This window comes from Canis lupus, chromosome 7, assembly GCF_003254725.2.
Source record: "Canis lupus dingo isolate Sandy chromosome 7, ASM325472v2, whole genome shotgun sequence".
NCBI classification, from domain to species: domain Eukaryota; kingdom Metazoa; phylum Chordata; class Mammalia; order Carnivora; family Canidae; genus Canis; species Canis lupus.
Window position 1 is genome coordinate 18,656,153 of NC_064249.1, and position 18,993 is coordinate 18,675,145.

General features: G+C 35.0%; 1 protein-coding gene across 1 annotated transcript in view; it reads left to right on the top strand.

Annotated features, from left to right (window-relative positions):
* HMCN1 (hemicentin 1) overlaps positions 1–18,993 on the top strand; it is a 456,859-nt gene that overhangs the window by 163,207 nt on the left and 274,659 nt on the right. Inside the window, 2 exon segments of the mRNA XM_025430103.3 lie at positions 8,867–9,038; positions 11,003–11,109. Coding sequence (XP_025285888.3) covers positions 8,867–9,038; positions 11,003–11,109 — 279 coding nt within the window.

Below are 18,993 nucleotides of genomic sequence, written 5' to 3' on the forward strand. Positions count from 1 at the left end.
GAATTTCCTCAGTCATTTGTGACACATTGAAGTTGTGACATGTATGAATTTTATGAAGATAAATTAATGAAATATACTTTGACACTTTAAAATAGCCAGCAGGAATGATTTTACCCTTCAAGAATGTCTGAAGTGTGCTTTTATTTTTTCAGCTGTTGCACATTAGAGAACGTCCATCCTGTTGAAGGTGTGGTAAATTTACACAGATTTTAGGTATTCATAGTTGAAAGTTGAGGGTCACTTTTATCATCAGTCCTCTGTAGTATACTCACTGAACCCAAATTTCTGAGTGCTGTTCCCATTTTGAACCGTTCCCCCAACCCATATTAATCTGTATGACTTAGGTAAAATTTCCATTCCACCAGAAAGTCATTAAAAACAAAATCAACCTTGTAACATCGATCATTTCTTATTTTGCACTTTTAGCACTAGCATTGTATAGACCTGTCCTATGAATCACCAATCACATTTGTTTGTGAGCACTTACTACTAGAAAAGCTGACTGTCCAATTTTCCAAATTAAGTAAGTCTTAGGCACACACAAAGTAATACAAATGGATATTATCAGCAGAGGACCTTCTCAGAAGATCTCCAAGTGTGACATTTCTGTGGTGAATTTGCTAAAATTTGTAAACTGTGAAATCGGGGGTTTGCAACACTCTGTGAGTGGACCCATCCTCAGGAAGAGACTCGTATTAACCAAGCTTGTAGCAGTGTTGTGTAAAATCAGAATGCCAACTCATTCATCTATGATGAGAAACCTAATTGCCATAAGTCTAGAACACTTGTATTGACATGGCTAGTGCTTTCACTCCCTGTAGGCATGTATCCAAAGGGGGAAGATTGTCATCTGAAGGTTTCCTGGAATCAGAACAAGGGGAAACTTATTCCAAGGCTCTATTCCAAGCCATTATGTATGGATATCTAAGTTTCTTATCACAGGATGATGTATTTCCTCCTTTGTGTAAGTTCTTGGTGGGAAGGAGCTGCAAGGGAAATGTCATGGCTTTAAATTCCATGATATCTCCTACCTAGATCTTTCAACTGAACTCCAGTTCTATATATCCAACCACCTCCTTTGTACTTCCACCTGGATGTCTAATAAATAGGTGTCTTAAATTTAGCATGCCAAAGCTGAGAGCCTCCATCTCATGCTCATTGCACTGCCCCATTAAATCAACTCTCTCTTCAGTCTTCTCAGTCTCAGTTAATGGCAACAGAGATGTATCATCATCACAGCCCCATGTCCAGTCCTCCGGAAACTGGACTGACTTCAGTAAACATCCAAAACTGGTCACTTCTCATTGCTCCACTGCTGCAACCCTGGTGTGGGTCACCCTGGGTCATCTCCCACCCAGATTACTGCCATGTTCATATCTGATCTCCTCGCTTCTGTCCTTGCACCCCCTAGAGTCTAATTTCAACACAGAGACTAGAGAGATCTTTTTAACACATGTCCTATCATATAACTCTTAAGCTATCAAGGCTTAGTTGAAATCTGCTTTCTAAACACAGGAATATGCAGGCTCACAGTACTACTACTTACTCTTGAAATGTAAGTGAATAGCATAGTTTACATGACCACATACCAGTTATATAATTGGGAATTCTCTGAATTAGTGTTTATGTAGAGTACAACATTTCTTAAAGGGAAAGTAATAAAATGTGCTATTTTGAAGCTTACGTGTATTTTTAATATTCAATAAGACAATTGGTTAGATTTCAGACCAACAAAGATTTTTTTTTCAAGGGGGAATCTTTGACTGCCATTGTTTACTATGACATGGAGATATTTTAAAAAATAGACCTACTTTTAGTAAATTTTATTATTGTTTTCCCACAGACAGTGCACTTCTTTATTGCCTTCATCATCCAGGGTGGACTGTTGACAATGCTAGCTTTTAGAGTACTCTTGGCTTGGGCTCTACCCCAGATGTAACTGAGAATCATTAAAAATTTTTTAGTAGAAAAGTGCATCACAGTTTAGGACAATACACTGAGCATTTGTATTCTCATCTTGCTTATTTATTACTAGAAAGTAAGAGCTAGTTAATTTGTTTTTAATGTCTATCCCATTGCTCCAACTAGATTTTCATGTTTTATAAGGCAAGAAATGTGTTTCTAGTCCTTCGGTATTCTTTATAATATCCTGTACTATCCTTGAGCATCGCTCAATAACTACTTCATGACTCTAAGAATATTCTGAATTATGGGCTCCATGCTATGCTGCAGAGTAGAAATGAACTTGGACCTGGGGGGGAAAGGCTCTCCTGGTTATCCAGAGGATCATCTCTCTTTTAGCCAGAGGAGGGTTGAATGAAGCCTGCCTCTGCTACTATAGAGGGTCTACCACAAAAAGGTTGTCTTGGAAATGTAGCAAGTTTTTCTCACATCAAGTAGAATATAGATTTAAAGACTTCAATATTTTTATATAATTTAATTTTTTGATAATTTGTTGTCCAATAGTGATAAAAATATACAGCTGATCCGATCACTGTTTTACCTGCCACTCTCATTAAAAAAATCTGCATTGATTTTTGTTTTTCAATAGCTTTATTTCTGATTTATTCTTGAAAACTGCCATTTTTTCTTTATTATACCTCAGAAAATGTACAAGATTACTGGGATCAAAAGGCCAGCCTTGCTTCTTTCTAGTTGTGTGACTTACAAATTGGATCTGTGCCTCAGTTTTGTTTTGTTTTGTTTTTTTTCCATCTATAAAATGGAGATAATCAATCATACCTGTGTCTAAGAGTAGTTAGAGTTTTTGCATTTGGCAACAGAATAGAGAGCCCAGAAATAAACACACACACACACGCGCGCGCGCACACACACACACACACACACACATATATATATATATATATAGAGAGAGAGAGAGAGACCATTAATTTATGTTAAAGGAGCCAAGAATATGTAATGGGGAATAGACAAGCTCTTCAATAAATGATAAGGGAAACCTGGACAGTCACCATGTAACAGAATGAAACTAGACCACTATCTTATACCATACACAGAAACCAATTCAAAATGGAACAAAAACTTTTATGTGAGACATGAGAGCATAAGACCCCTAGAAGAAAATAGCTAGTGAGCTCCTTGACATTGGCCTTGGTGATGATTTTTTTAATTTGTCACCAAAAGCAAAAAATAAATTGCTTGGACTGCATCAAACTAAAAGGCTTCTGCACAGCAAAGGAAATCATCAGCAAAATGAAAAGGCAACCTATGGAATGAGAGAAGATAGTTGTAAATCATATATCTGATAAGGAGTTAATGTCCAAAATATATAAATAACTCATGCAATTCAATAAAAAAACCCAACTTACTAAAAAGATGGTCACAGGCTCTGAATAGACATTTTTCCAAAGAAGACATATAGATGGTCAACAGGTATATAAAAAGCTGTTTAACATCATTAATCATCAGGGAGGTGCAAATCAAAATCATTATGAGATACTACTTCACACCTGTTAGAATGGTTCTTACCAAAAAGACAAGAAACAACAAATGTTGGGGAAGATGTAGAAAAAAGGGAACCATTGTGCACAATTAGGGGAAGTGTAAATTGGTGCAACCCCTATGGAAATTAGTATGGAGGTTCCTCAAAAAAATGAAAAATGTAACTATCATGTGATCTATCGATTATACTTCTGAGTTTTTATCCAAAGAAAATGAAAATGATTACTTGAAAAGATATATGCACCTCCATGTTCATTGTGATATTATTTGCAATAGCCACGACATGGAAGCAATCTGAGTTTTCACTGACAGATGAATTAATAGAGAAGATGTGGTATATATGTACATGGGAATATTATTCAGCCAGAAAAAGAAGGAAATCTTGCCATTTGATGGACCTTGAGGGCCATACATATTTCATTATCTAAGTGATATAAGTCAGACAAAAGAAGGCAAATACTGCATGATCTCACTTATGAGAAATCTAAATCAAAAACAAAAACCTAATTCATAGGTGCAGAGAACAGATTGGTGGTTGCCAGATGTGGAGGGTGGTAGAGGGGTGAGAGAAATGGGTGAAAGAGGTCAAAAGGTACAAACTTTTAGTTATAAAATAAGTAAGTCTTGGGAATGTAATGTACAGTATAGTAGCTACAGTTAATACTGTAGTGTATATTTGAGAGTTCCTAAAACAGTACATCTTAAAAGTTCTCATCAAAAGAGAAAAAATTGTAACTGTATGATGATGGATAGTAACTAGACTTACTGTGATTATTTTGCAATGTATACAAATAATGAATGAAACTAATATAACATTATATGTCAATTATATTTTAGTACAGAAACAAAAAATGTTCTTCCAAACAGCTAAACAAAACTCTTTAGATTTTGTTCTGGAAGGCTATGCAAAGCGATTTTACTTCCATTTCTGCTTAATACATTATACATAACAATGTATCCTTGTTTTGCAGTTTTTTTTTTTTTAAGATTTTATTCATTTATTTATTTGAGAGAGAGAGAGAGATAGGAGAGAGAGCACAAGCAGTGGGGAAGGGAAGGCAGAGGGAGAAGCAGGGTCCCCACTGAACAGGGAGCCCCACGTGGGGCTCGATCCCAGGACCCTGGGATTATGATCGGAACCCAAGGCAGAGCCTTAACTGACTGAGCCATCCAGGTACCCCTGGTTTTGTGCTTTGAAGCAATACTTATATCTCATTCCAGAGTGGAATAGACATATGAACTTCCTTTTAAGCATTGATCATTATATATATTTAAATACTTAAACTAATTGAGTATCTTCAGGAACACAGGGACTTATATAAAACATAATTACTGAGCTAGAATCAGTCTGGTTAGCTGTTTAAAAGGCACAGGATTTTTTTCAAATATAAGTTTCAGCATCTGTAAAATAAAGGAGCTATATTAGATGGTCTCAAAGGCCCTTTGAGATATAAACTGCGACAAATCATTAGAGAAACATTTTTGCATTAAAATTTTTAAGATATAATTAATGGTTCCCTCATGGTTTGAAACAGTTTTTTTTTTTTATGTTAGTAAAAATGCATCAATCCAAAGATTCTCACATTCTAGTTCTGTTCCATTTGTCATTAAAACAGAAGATAATTTCCAATCTCAGGAGAACATTTCTCATGGTTAGACAATTAAAGATTTTTTTCTTATATGTGACAACATACGAGGCCAGAAATCTCACTGATGGTGATTCTATAGTTTGCAGTGATCCACTTTTACTCATATGCTGGTAAAATTATATTTTCTAACAAAATGAATTGCATCTGTTTTTAATTTGATTTTTTCTTATAAGAGGTTAAAAAAGTGGCTTTTCAGAAGTCTGTACTGTATCTTTCACAAGTAATATTATGATACATAGTAATCCCTTTGTGAAAGCCTCATAAATGTTGATAAATTGGAAATGGTATTGAGTAAACCCAAAAGTGCTTATATTTCATACCACTTGAACACACTTGCCTTATGAAAATGCAGCTAAATTAGACAGTCTTCCATTTTTATAAGAATGCCTAAGACTTAGTGATTTCTATGCATACCTAATAGACAACAGATAGGTTTCCAGTGATACATCCTAATGCCTCTGCATTGAGTTTGAAAGAGAGATGCATTTGAGGAGCCACCCAGAGATATACCATACATTTAAGAAGAATGTGTAAAAAATTTCTCCATTTATTTTGCATTTCACTGTTAAACTTGAACTACTATGCACTTCTTTTTTTCTAATTCTTTTTCTCCTTTTCAGTTGATAATTAGTCATAGCCATATTATATATTTTGCCATTCAAACAAATGTTCTGTTGATTTATCCATTTTTACTTGTCCTCTTCCCTTTTTCATCTCTACGCTAGACATGATTCTCATGGTTTTTTTATTATCAGTCAAATTTATCAATTGCTTTCTCAGGCAGTACACCAATCTTTTTCATTTTCTTGAGTTAGGCAGCCATGTTCTATGTATAAGAAATAAAAATGTCAACACTCTAATTATTAAAATGTGTTTTATTTGTGGTTAGTGTTCACAAGTCTGATTTCTGTAGCCACATGGACAGATTTGATCATATGATCCATACATTTCTATTCAAGCATGAACACCAAGAACCCATTTTTTAAATTTGACATCTGCTGCTTTAGACAATTATGTTGATGTATGCTACATTTCTTTTTTTAATTTTTATTTATTTATGATAGTCATACAGAGAGAGAGAGAGGCAGAGACATAGGCAGAGGGAGAAGCAGCCTCCATGCACTGGGAGCCCAATGTGGGATTTGATCCCGGGTCTCGAGGATCGTGCCCTGGGCCAAAGGCAGGCGCCAAACCGCTGCGCCACCCAGGGATCCTGTATGCTACATTTCATATGTAAAATTTCAGTGCCTTATAAGGTTAACATTTGAATAAATGTAATATTTTATTTTTAGAGGTAATTAATTGTAACAAATTTGATTTTTCTATTCAATTTATAAGGTTTTTGTTTTTGTTTTGTTTTTGTTGGGTTTTTTTTTGTAAAATACCACTTTCACTGTATGAGTCCTCTGCTTAGAGCCTTTCAGTAATTTTTCACTGGATTGTTTAGGATAAAATCCAAATATCATATCCTAACTTGGTGACAATTCATAGTCTACCCTTGACACAAACTCCCAGCCTCATCTGCTTCTCTTTCTTCTGAACACTTAACTGTAGCCACTGGGCTTTATTCATGTTTCCAACATATTTGGAATACTTGTCTTCATGTATTTTTTCAGGTCCTCTCTTCTTAGAATGACTTTGCCTCTCTTTTTTTCATTTACAGAAATATTATTTGACTTTCATGAACGAAGTTTTTTCACTTGGCCTATGAAGCCATTGCTGAAATATTCCTTTAGGGGAATAGAAGGGAATTGAAATATAGTGGGAAGGAAACATATGAATATGTACTATTTGGCAACATATGACAGGCACTTTACATACGTTATTTCAACAAGGGATCTCTGTTTCATGAATTACCATGATATTATTTTATTTAAGAAGGCATCATCATTATCATCATTATGACCAACTTCATGAACATTGGTGCATATCCCACTTTTATCATGTATAGAGCATGCCCCTTGGCATTGGGTATACAAAGATGAAAGAGATGTGTTTGGTTCTTGACCCTAAAGAAAAGACAGGAAGATTTATTAAAAATTAATAATATATAAAATATGCAAAAAACTTAGTGAATACTAGTTCAGAGAGGAAGAGTATTACTAAATATTGACTAAATTCTTGCTCAGTAACTGGAAAAGTACCTCGAACCATAAAAATTTGTTTTATGAATGAATGTAATTGCCTTACCATTATTACTGATATGAAAATTTGTGTTAGCCACTTTCCTCTTCCTGAGGACAAACATCAAGGGATAGTTTTTATGGTGAGTGAAGTTATTACACAGTATTTGGTTTTTTGATTAACTGACTTGTGACTACCACTGTTGTAATTTTAAAAATGTTTTTGTTTTATTTAATTTTTAAAAAGATTTTATTTATTCATGAGAGACAGAGAGAGAGAGAGAGAGAGAGAGAGAAACAGAGACACAGGCAGAGGGAGAAGCAGACTCCGCAGGGAGCCTGACATGGGACTCGATCCCAGGTCTCCAGGTTCATGCCCTGGGTTGAAGGCGGCCCTAAACCGCTGAGCCACTGGTCCTGCCCTGGTTTTGTTTATTTTAGATAGTTAGGCTGTAGGTTAGTATTCAGCTCTGTTTAGTGTTTTATGAATAATTATAAGGGAAATTACTCATAATAGGATATAATCTTGAAAGATGTATGAACCAGAGAAAGATCAGAGGTAAATTAAAGATTATCATGATTTAGAATTATTGTAGTAAGTTCAACTAATCAGTACATGTCTAGACATGCACTGTTTGTTTAATGAGAAATGAAATTTGCTGTCGCAGAACACTTCTGAAAACTAGAAGTCTTCCTTGCTCACTGTGAGGCATTAACATGTTTTTATAACCCATTTCTTAATTTTTCCCAAAGACTAGTTTTCAAAATACACTATGTAAGTTGGTTCTAGGGGCACCTGGGTTGCTCAGTGGTTGTGCATCTGCCTTTAGCTCAGGTCATGATCCTGGGGTCCTGAGATCGAGTTTCACATTGGGCTACCTGTGGGAAGCCTGTTTCTCCCTCTGCCTATGCCTCTGCCTCTCTCTCCATGTTTCTCACAAATAAATAAAATCTTTAAAAAAATGATTCTAATCTGAATTTTTTTATGTTTTAAAAATACAGTGTTTTTTTTCCATTGTTTTTGGTACTTGTTTATTTTATCATAAAAATGAATATTTTGTTGGCATTGCAATTATTTTTTAATATTTAATATACTACAATATATACTATAATATTCTGCATGTAATTACAGTATACTATATTCTAATAATTCGTAGACCCAATATATTGAAATTGGATTAGATAATTTGCTAATTATCTTTTTAAAAATTGAATCTTGAAGGAAGTCCAGAAAGAATAGAAAGTAAAGAGACCTCGCAATAATGGCAATACCATGTTTTTTTTTAATAGGTTCTTATCATTTCTCTTGAAAAATATAAAAGTGTCCGTAATATCTCTGCATATTTCACTTAACTGGCTTTTGGATACCATAATCTCATTTTGAATATATTATTCCAGGTAGAAAACATGAAATATGAGAATGGGTTCAAGTAGTGTTTTATTCTTATTCTACTACAGTTACAGGATGTAGGAAAAGGTTTCTCTTCACTATGATGGAAATAAACCTCACATCAGTACGCAAGTGCCTGGTTCATGTGATTAACCAAATTGAATTACTACATCTGGAAGTTGTGTATGTATAAAACTATAAATGTTTCTGATGTCACTCACACTTCTTCTTTTCTCTTATAGGTGTTAAAATGGGTAGAGGAGGCAGTGCAGTCCTCTAAAGTTCACCTCTTATCAACAGATCATTTGGGACAAGCTGTAAACACTTGGAAAATTCCTTTTGATCCCAGCCTTAAAGAGGTTACTGTGTCTCTGAGTGGCCCTTCTCCAGGGATTGAAATTCGCAATCCTTTAGGTGAGATGTATCAAACATCATATAATAAAATACAAAAACCATGAAAAGTGAAAGTTATTTGTACACTTATTTATGTGAAGTTAATGCTAACTTTATGAATAAATTTGGTAAATTTAAAAATAATTAGGAAAGATGTTTAAAAAGATAAGACTTAGTCATAAGTATTATTGAATTAACATGAAATTCAAAAAACTGAAATTCCTAATAATTTAAACAGACCAGATTTAGTAACTTAATTGTAGCTATACTACTCAAAAGAAAAAAATGTTTATTTTGAGCCTGAAATTATATTTTCCTAATTTATGTATGAGTAAATATTTCACAGTAACATAGTCTGTAAAATTCAGTATTTTATGTTATTTTTAGTGAATCACATGAAAAATCTCCTTTTAGAACAACTGCCTGATTTTTTAACCATATCATCTTCTTGGTAAGATTTAATTTTACAGAGGACAGGTAAAGATCACATTCATATTCTTATTAGAATAATGTTTTAATTTACTTTGCTTCCTCAATTATGTTATAGATCTATGAATTGGCATGAATGATTCCATTCCTAATTGAATATGATAATAAGACTTACATTGAAAAGTAATATAGTAAAGACAAACTTAATATTCCCTAGTATTTGCATTTAGAAATCTTCTTACCTATTGACGTTTGCAAAATATTATTATTTCCATTGTGGCTTTAGTGTGTTACTTTTTTAAAAGCTATTTATGAGGATTTATAAATAGAAGGAGAGTTGCTAGCTTTCTTATTTATTTAGTTTGAATCTTAGAATATAGCTAATCCCTAAAAGAATACAGTATAGGAAATTGTCCTCAAAGGCCACATTCATACTATCAGTCAAATTGAAATTTACAAAACAAGCAAAACCTATTTTTCAAGACTCCTACAGGTTTAGCTGAATTAATGTGTTTGTTCACTGAGATAGCATTCCATTCTAGTATCCATGCTACCCAGGAAAAATTTATAGTTTTTACTACATGGATAATTAAAAATACCCATATCCATTGCATGAGGTTTCTATCACTTTAAAAAGTCATCGACATCGATATTTTAAAGGTTATTTTCAATGATTATAAAACTTTCGATGCAAACATAGGATTCTTATGATTTTTTTTAAAGATTTTATTTTATTATTTATTCATGAGAGACACAGAGAGAGAGGCAGAGATACAGACAGAGGGAGAAGCAGGCTCCATGCAGGGAGCCCGATGTGGGACTTGATCCCAGGTCTCTAGGATCATGCCCTGGGCCAAAGGCGGCACTAAACCACTGAGCCACCAGGGCTGCCCTAAGTGATTTGTTTTTTAATTGCAGAAGTAATCCATTGGACTGCCAAGAGTGAAGTGAATAACTAAACTATGGCTTGCTTCCAAATTTGTTTTTCTTCTTCTCTAGGTCCCAACTATTAGATAGTTCAGATAAATCTCAGAGCAGTAGAAGATGGCATCATGCTACTTCATTCCACTGCCTCCTTTAAATCTGACAATGAAAACCTTCTCCTCTGCTTCATGGAAACCAGCTTATCATTTTGTGCTTCACGCACAAATATGCCCAAGGCTCTCATGTTAGTAATACCTTGAGTGATCTCCAAAAAGACATTTATTCTGGTTTACTGTTCTTGCCATCTGTTAAATCTAAATGTCTCTAATGACTGCACATAACTTCTCAGTAGCCATAATAATCATTATCTAGTTTGGCTTTGGAAATATGATTATAGACTGCCAATTGCTATTCTTAATTGTAGACCAAATCTGCATAGCAAATGGGAATCTGATACTTCAATTCCAATGTCCGGAAACCATAAAATTAAACATATTTTAGATATAAATAAAGTAAATGTTTTGAGCTACAGGCACAAGTGTCCTTCAGGTAATTTATACTGGAAATGTATACAGCTAATACACATAGCTGAAATAAAGATTGTGCTTGTTACCTTTATGTCTGTCTTTTAGGGAGGCTGATAAAAAAGGGATTTGGCCTGAATGAGCTATTAAATATCCATAACTCTGCCAAGGTAGTGAACGTTAAAGAGCCAGAGGCTGGAATGTGGACAGTGAAGGTATGATTGTTTTACAGAGCCTGTGTACTTTATTTTGATGTTGGCGTTGTTTTAGAAAGTATATAAAATAATTTATTTATATCTTCTCTCGCAATCATGAAGAATGCTTTTACCAAAAAGCAGTATATATAGCACATTTGTAAAGATGTCTTGATCACATGAATTTGCTAGTATTAAGTTTTGATGACCATGAAAGGCATTGAGGTCACCACAGAATACATTTAAATTTCTCAGATAGCTTCCCAATAATGAAACCTGTAGATTGATTTTTATTTTCCACCTCCTGGTTCCAAAACAGTCAGAAATGGGTCCAGTAGAGAATAATAGTTAGGATCATAGGCTCTAGTATGAGGTCACCTGGGTTGGACTCTCAACACTGCCACTTGAAAGTCATTATTTCCTTAAGGCTGTAAGTTCTCTGTGCCATGGGTTCCTCCTCATAATGTAGAATAATATCCCTTTACTTCATAGAATTGTGCTGAGAATAAAATTAAGATGACACAAATGAAATGCTTAGCATAGTTCCTGAGACAAAGTAAGCACTCAAGTTCTGTTGGCTATTGTTATTTGCTGGATCTACATTCACTGCTTATTTTAATACAAAATGGTATTTGGATCCTAAAATTACATTAAGTAGTATGTTCATTCTGAGCATTGTGTTATGTATGGTAGCATGAATGAGAGAACATACAGCCAGACTTCAGGATACCATAAATTGAACTCCAGTTCTGCTGCAAATTATATATGTGACCCACTGTAGTGGATGTTCTGAATGACTTGCCCGTATTTCTCAGGCTTTTCTGTGTACTCTGGCCCACTTCCAACTCCCGTATCTGCATTACTGTGCCTAAGAGGGTTTTTTTTTTCCAGAACAGAAGAAGGCTGTTCTGCTAGAGAATGAAACCCCTCAAGAGCAGCTTTCAGCCCCTGTAGGAGGAATAAGCTTCAGTTGACAACATAGGAGCAGGATTAAAAGCACACACTTTAGGGACTGCTTTCTTTTTCCTGTATCACTTCCCCTCTCTTCCTATTAGCATCCTTTGTGTCTCCCAAATAAACACCTTGCTCTAGAATCCTTCTGGGATAACTCAAATGAAGGGACCCCTTGCATCATTCGCTCTTGCTGTCTCAGCCTCTCTGCATTAAAAAAAAAAATGAGATTCATGGGCTCATGATTGAAATGGTAGTAGAGCTGCTGTGAAGGTGCATGGAGGTGTTTATACCATAGACACTTGCAGCGCCATTTTGAATGCCAGTTTTTGTTTGCTTTTTTCTTTTCAAAAGAATACCCATGTTAAGTTTCCCAGCTTAAAGAATGAAAGTTTCCATTGTAACTCCATTCAAGCCCTAGAATATCAGTTCTTTATTCTCAGAACTCTCAGCCTTGTAGGAAAAGTAGACACTGTTAATATGGATTTTTTTTTTTGTAGGTGGATAATACTGGATAAGGGTACAGGTGAAAAGACAATGTGCAACATAATGGTCCCATCTGCCTGTTTTCTTCACCCACTTCCCTTCACATACTAGTTGCTGAATATTTACTGAGTGCAGTAGATTGATAATAAAATAATGAAGAGTTTTACTCCTGTATTTTAAATAAATACGGCCAAATTTGATACTTTAGCTATCTCAGCCAATATATGACTAATGTTGAGTCTGACTTTCTGTGACCACAGTAGGAAGGAGTATAGGAGATTCTGAGTCTCATCTTTCCTCAAATACTTTAAGCATGACCTAAGCCAGCAATGTCTTGAGCTAGCAGTGTCTCGAGCTAGCAAGTTCACTGAGGCAATTTGTTCTTGCTTTCTGAATAAGACATTAAGTTATTGTTTGTGAAATATGTACAAGTGACGACATTTCTTTTGTATTATTGGCAACTTACTGCAGAGTATTTGAACCAATTCTACAGGTGATTTGGATAGATACAAGTGGTATTTCCTCTGGTAAAACTTTTGCCTAGAAGAAAAGGAATATTGCATGGGTGTTCCTTTATCTCGTGCCTAACCCACCTACTCCTTCAGTCATCCATTCAATAAATATTTATGAAATTTTTGCCTTTGGCCATGTACCCTGATACTAATGGGCACTAAGCACCTTTTAATTGATAATTAAGAACAGAGAAGCACTGAAGATTACTCTGTGAGTAAGGAGGGTGAGGATAAGGGGATGAGGTGATGGGGACTCTGTTTAGACAAGTCTCTAAGCTCAGTCTCCTATAATTAAGAAAACAATAAAAAAGCAACAGTATCTATTACCATATTATCTTAAATTTCTATCTAGTTCTCACCCAAAAAGCCTCTGGTTCTGATGTTATACCGTTTAAAGTACAATTAGTGGCAGCCAAACAAAGGATACACATTACAGTGCATTTTAAAGATAGTAAACTTACTTTGCTCCTATAAGAAATACCAAAATAATGTGGCAGGTTGATGCAAAGGAAATGGAGCTGAACCTACTGACATAAATATCACTGCTGACTTTGGACCTCCCTTATGGATGGCTAATGAGTGATAATGTTTCACATGTGTACTTTCTGCAGAAGAGAAATGTCTGAGATTAGATAGTATATTTCTAGTGCTATCTCCCATGTACTCTGCTGTCTGGAAAATATCTGCTCTATCAGCAGAATTAATAATGGCTTTTTGAATGTTTCACATAGCAGTTTTTATACCAAGTATGGAGAACAGTCTATTATTTGACCTTAGCATGGTATTCAAAGCCATTCCTTCTAGCTCTTGTCCAGCACTTGCCTTTACATTCTAGTCAAATATAATTTTATACTGTCCCTCACCCCATTTCCTACCACATTCTCTTGCCCCATGTTTTCTCTTAAGTTGTTCCTTCTCCTAGAATGCCCTTCCTTTCTATCTGACTTGTAAGTTCCATGGCAAATGACAACACTTTCATCAAGACTTTTCTGATTTTATCCATCTAAAATGCTCTCTTTTGGGATCCCGGGGTGGCACAGCGGTTTAGCGCCTGCCTTTGGCCCAGGGCGCGATCCTGGAGACCCGGGATCGAGTCCCACGTCGGGCTCCCGGTGCATGGAGCCTGCTTCTCCCTCTGCCTATGTCTCTGCCTCTCTCTCTCTCTCTCTCTGTGACTATCATAAATACATAAAAATTTTAAAAAAATTAAAAAAAATAAAATGCTCTCTTTTCCCTATGGCTTTCTACTGCAATTTTTCTGCACCTTCGTTTTTGATGACTTTCCCCCCTTAGATTTTTTTTAAAAGATTTATTTATTTATTTATTTGAGAGAGAAAGAGGAAGAGAGAGAGAGAGAGAGAGAGAGAGCAGGAACAGGGGGAAGGCCAGAGGGAGAGAATCTCAAGTAGACTCCAGGCCAAGCATGGAACCCAAATGGATGTTTGACCCCATAACTCGTAAGATCATGATCTGAGTGGAAATGATTTGTCGGACGCTTAACCAACTGAGCCACTCATGTATCCTATGATTTTTTTCCCCTTATATTTATTTCTGTACAAATTTTCTCTTTCTATGTTACTCTAGACCATGTTTTATCACTGGTGTATTCCTCAATACCTGTGAATGAACTGTATAAATATTCATGAATAAAAATTAATTCATTGGTTCTGATAGTATCCAAGGAAGCAGGCAGAGGAGATGAATTAGTTAGCCTATAGTTGATATGTTGGCATGGAACATTTTAATTTATCTGTGATTTAAAATGCCATAAGAGTGGTAGTTTCTTTTCTTCCATGGTTTTCCTCTAAAACATTGGTAATTTTCTGTAACTTATTAGGACACTCTTACCAAGCAGAGATAATGAATCAACTCATCTGTATAGTTCATATAAATGACCTGAATGTTTTAGGCTGCTTCTGATGCAGATAAAAACATGTTAAAAAGAGGTAAGTAAGAAGAATGTAAAGTTTTATTAAAAACAAAGGATAAGGTTGTTTTGTGTACCTAAATTTCCATTGTAGAGAAACTACAAATTCTGAATCTTATTTCTGAGCAATACAAATTTTCCATTCAGGCAGTTATATATATATAGAATATTTGAACATAACCATAGAAACTCTCAGGGCAAATTTTGTCCTCTGTTCCTTAAGGGAACTTCCTACAAAGACATTAAATAATTGTCAGCACCCTTTGGGTTTTTACATGGCGCAAACTATTTCTATTAGTCTAGGATTATCAGTGTGACCATATTATCTGACACATCCCCTGGGGCATGTTTCCATTAAGTAAGTTTGGATAAACTGTCCTTAGATAATCTTCCAAGTAGAGAAAGGAGTGTATGCAACCACATGATCATATTAAGATTCTGAAACTAATAGAAAATATTTTGGTTTTAGGTAGCTATGCTGGTTGCCAGAGACTACTAATGGATTGCTTAAGATAAGAATATTTTAGAAATCATACTCAAGTGGCATAAGCTTAATAGGAATCATAATTAAATAAACCTCAAGTCTACAAAAGACCACACAGGAAGATTATTATGCTGGACTCCAATTATTCTCACCTGGTGACTCTTTTGCATAAGCCTGAAGACTACACCAGGTGTATTATTTAAATGGATTTGGTATTAATTCAGATGTTTTGGGTCAATGGAATGCTTTAGAGTAGATTTTTCCTGGAAAATTTCACAGTTATTTTGTGTGCTGATGTCAGATTATCAGCCAAATGGAATGTTTCCTTTAAAAAAGAGAAGATACCTATACACTTGTGTTCTATATAAATGCATGTGCGTGTGTGTGTATGTATATATATATATATTTATTTAAATAAAATTTATTCTGTGCTTTGGGTGCGTTTCTCTCCTTGTATCATATTTCTCTAAACATACAACGCCTAATAAAATGATAGTATTTAAATCTGGGAAGGATTATTATGTCTTTGTGCCTGGGATGATACCTAGCCTATAGTAGGTTCTCAGTAAATATTTGAAACCACCATAGTTCTTTAATTTCTAAAGAATAGAATGCCATTCAGGAACAAATTCTTTGAAGGAGTTGGGCATCTGTTTTAATTCAAGATCCACTACTTAATATCTTTTTGACCTTAAAGAAATTATCTAATTTCCTAAGTCTGAGAAAAATGGGGAAAATAATACCTATTTACTGACACATTGATGGCAAAATTAGTTTTTCTTACATTCTTGATTATGTGTAAATTGAAAATTATACTTTGTAGTAATGCAAATTATACATGAAGGGTTTTTTTTTTCATTTTGGGCTTTTTTTTTTTTTATAAAACATTGAAACTCTTTAGGAGAGAGAAATCAAAACCAGCTCTATCAATCACATTTTAATTCAATTTATAACAGGACAGGCTTCATGTTTAGTAGTAGGAGGATTTGTCATTGGCTTAATACAAGAGAACTAATTCCTTACTAATGCTACATGCCCTTTGGGTGTTGACAAGATGTTCCACTTTACACAGTCATTCAGGAACCCAAGCTGGTGTAGGCTCCACCATAATTTAGAACATTCAACTTCTTCAGTGATTACAGTGGGGGAAAGACTGGAGGATGTGCATTGAATTTTTAGAAAAAGGAATTTGTGTCACTCCTGGGATGACACAAACATCTCTGTGAGTGACGGACACTCACTATTACCCCTAAGTGACAGATACTCCCTATTCTCACGGCCTAGTATTATACTAGATCTAGCTCGTAATGGCTCATGGAGAGGAAATTACGCACTTTCTCTTCCCACCTCTGTATTCAGTGGGGAGCTGGAAATCGCCATGGTGATAGTATTTATACTAAAGAAGTTGGCAAATGCCAAAAACTAAGGCTTTTTTTTTTTTTTTCAGAAAACAGTTTACTGGCACTCCATTAACCTGATCTCTCCTAAATGAAAGCATATTTAGAAATGTAACAATGGTAAATGAATAGTTGGAGGATATTGTTGTGTACTGCACCATAGTATCGAGATAAAACAAGAGATTGTTATCCTAAAATGCTGTGCAAGACTTAGGTCCTATGGAAAGAACAGTTGAACTTGAAATGATTGTCACTGAACTTGCTATCTAAACCTAGGCAAGTAATCGTTGATTTGAACATTGTTTTCTTTATGATGCTATAAAATCATCTATGGATGCAGTAGGATTATATAAAATAATATGTGAACATACTTTGCACAATGCTCATAGAAATTCAATAAATTCTGGCATTTATTGGTTCTTAAGGAACCAAAGAAAAAGTACCAACATTAGGCATTTAGAAGGCTTTGATATCATTTGTTAAACCTATACTTACTAAGTATGTACTGAGTAATATTTTGTAGATGATGAATATGGCATCGTTATTGCCTTAAGGGACTTTCAATATAGAGAAGTATTTAATAGGCCTTTGTGCTTAAACTAAGAAGTAGAGCCATCTGCAATAGAGCTGTCCAGAAAGATAGGAGGAGTAACTAATTTTTCCTGGAGCTCTCCATGGTGCTTGTTCCATGGTGCTTTTGTCTGTCCTCTTTTACTCCTCATAGACTCACTCCAATTCAGAAACCTAGACTCTGATCTACTCTATTCCTTTTTTTCTCTTACGCCTTTGTGGATCAAGGTCCACAACTTGTTGACAACTTGAGGATGCCAGTAGATATCTAGTATAATTTTGTCTTTGCCTCAGCTCTGCTCACACTGCAGAAGCCTATGTATTCCTGATTTAGACCCTTCCACAACTTAACTGACATGACATTTGCAATTCAGAGTAATAATGAATTCAGAGTAATTTTGAATTCATGCATTGAATTCATACAGTAATTCAGTGTAATTCAGATTAAGTTTATTATAGATTGTTATGAACTTGAAAAATTCTATGAATAAATATACTAATGAAATTCAGTTCTCGGAGTTTCTAGCCCATACAAATCCTGTTTAGTGTCTAGTGTCTAGAAATTTTCCTGTCATGGTTGGAGCTATCATGATGCTGCTAGATTCCCCTCTTCTTAACTACAGAGGTTAAGGGGCTAGGTTAGGGTGGCTCTGTGCAGAAACAATGCTTGAAGATATTCTGTAGTAGAGAGCTGATTTTTTGAGTCAAATTAAATAACCCACATGATATAGATCTACATTATATAAAGATTGAATAGAAAAACATTAAATCAGTAACTGTGGTCTTACTAATTTTATTATATATAAAAAATGATACTAAGATAGCTAGAGTAATTTGAAGGGATAAAGAAAGGGAAAGAATTTGCAGCTGGACTGCCTCTCTGACTCAATTACAGAATTAGCTGAATATTCTTTGTCCCTCCAAGACCTTCATATGATTAATTCTCCTCCAACCCCATTGTGTCCACAACCTGTGAGAATCCAGAGCCTTCTCCCAACATTTCTGGAATTTTCTGAAGCTTAGTTTCTTATGATCTTCTTGTCTCCTGATTATTTCTGTGTTGATTATAACTTCTGTACGTTGATGCAGGGCAAAGCTCAGCCTTATCCAAAATATCACAGGAAATCACTAATAATAAGACTTTTGTGAGTTTAGTAGATTTAACTGTATATAGATTTGATGTTATGTCTTGAAGCACCTTGTCCTCTTCTGCTCTCTTCTTGCCTCCATCCTTCTTTTCTTCCCATTATGCCTCTGCTTCTCTCCTCTGAATAGTCTCAGAAGTTCCACATTACTCTCCTACTAGGTAGAGCATTTGGTATGTTTTGGTGTATTTCCTGAAACAAGAATAATCAAATCCACTGAGATAATAATCACAAGAAATGCATAGAGTGACTATAGAAGTTGGTTTCTGGAGCCTCAGAGTTCATACTGCAGCTCTGCCACCTGCTGTATCTGTGACTTTGAGCAAATTACTTAATCTTCCTGATGTGTGAAATTGGGATAATATACTCTCATCCAGGGGCTTTTATAAAGATCAGAAGTGATTATTTATATAAAAGCCTGTTGTACAGTATG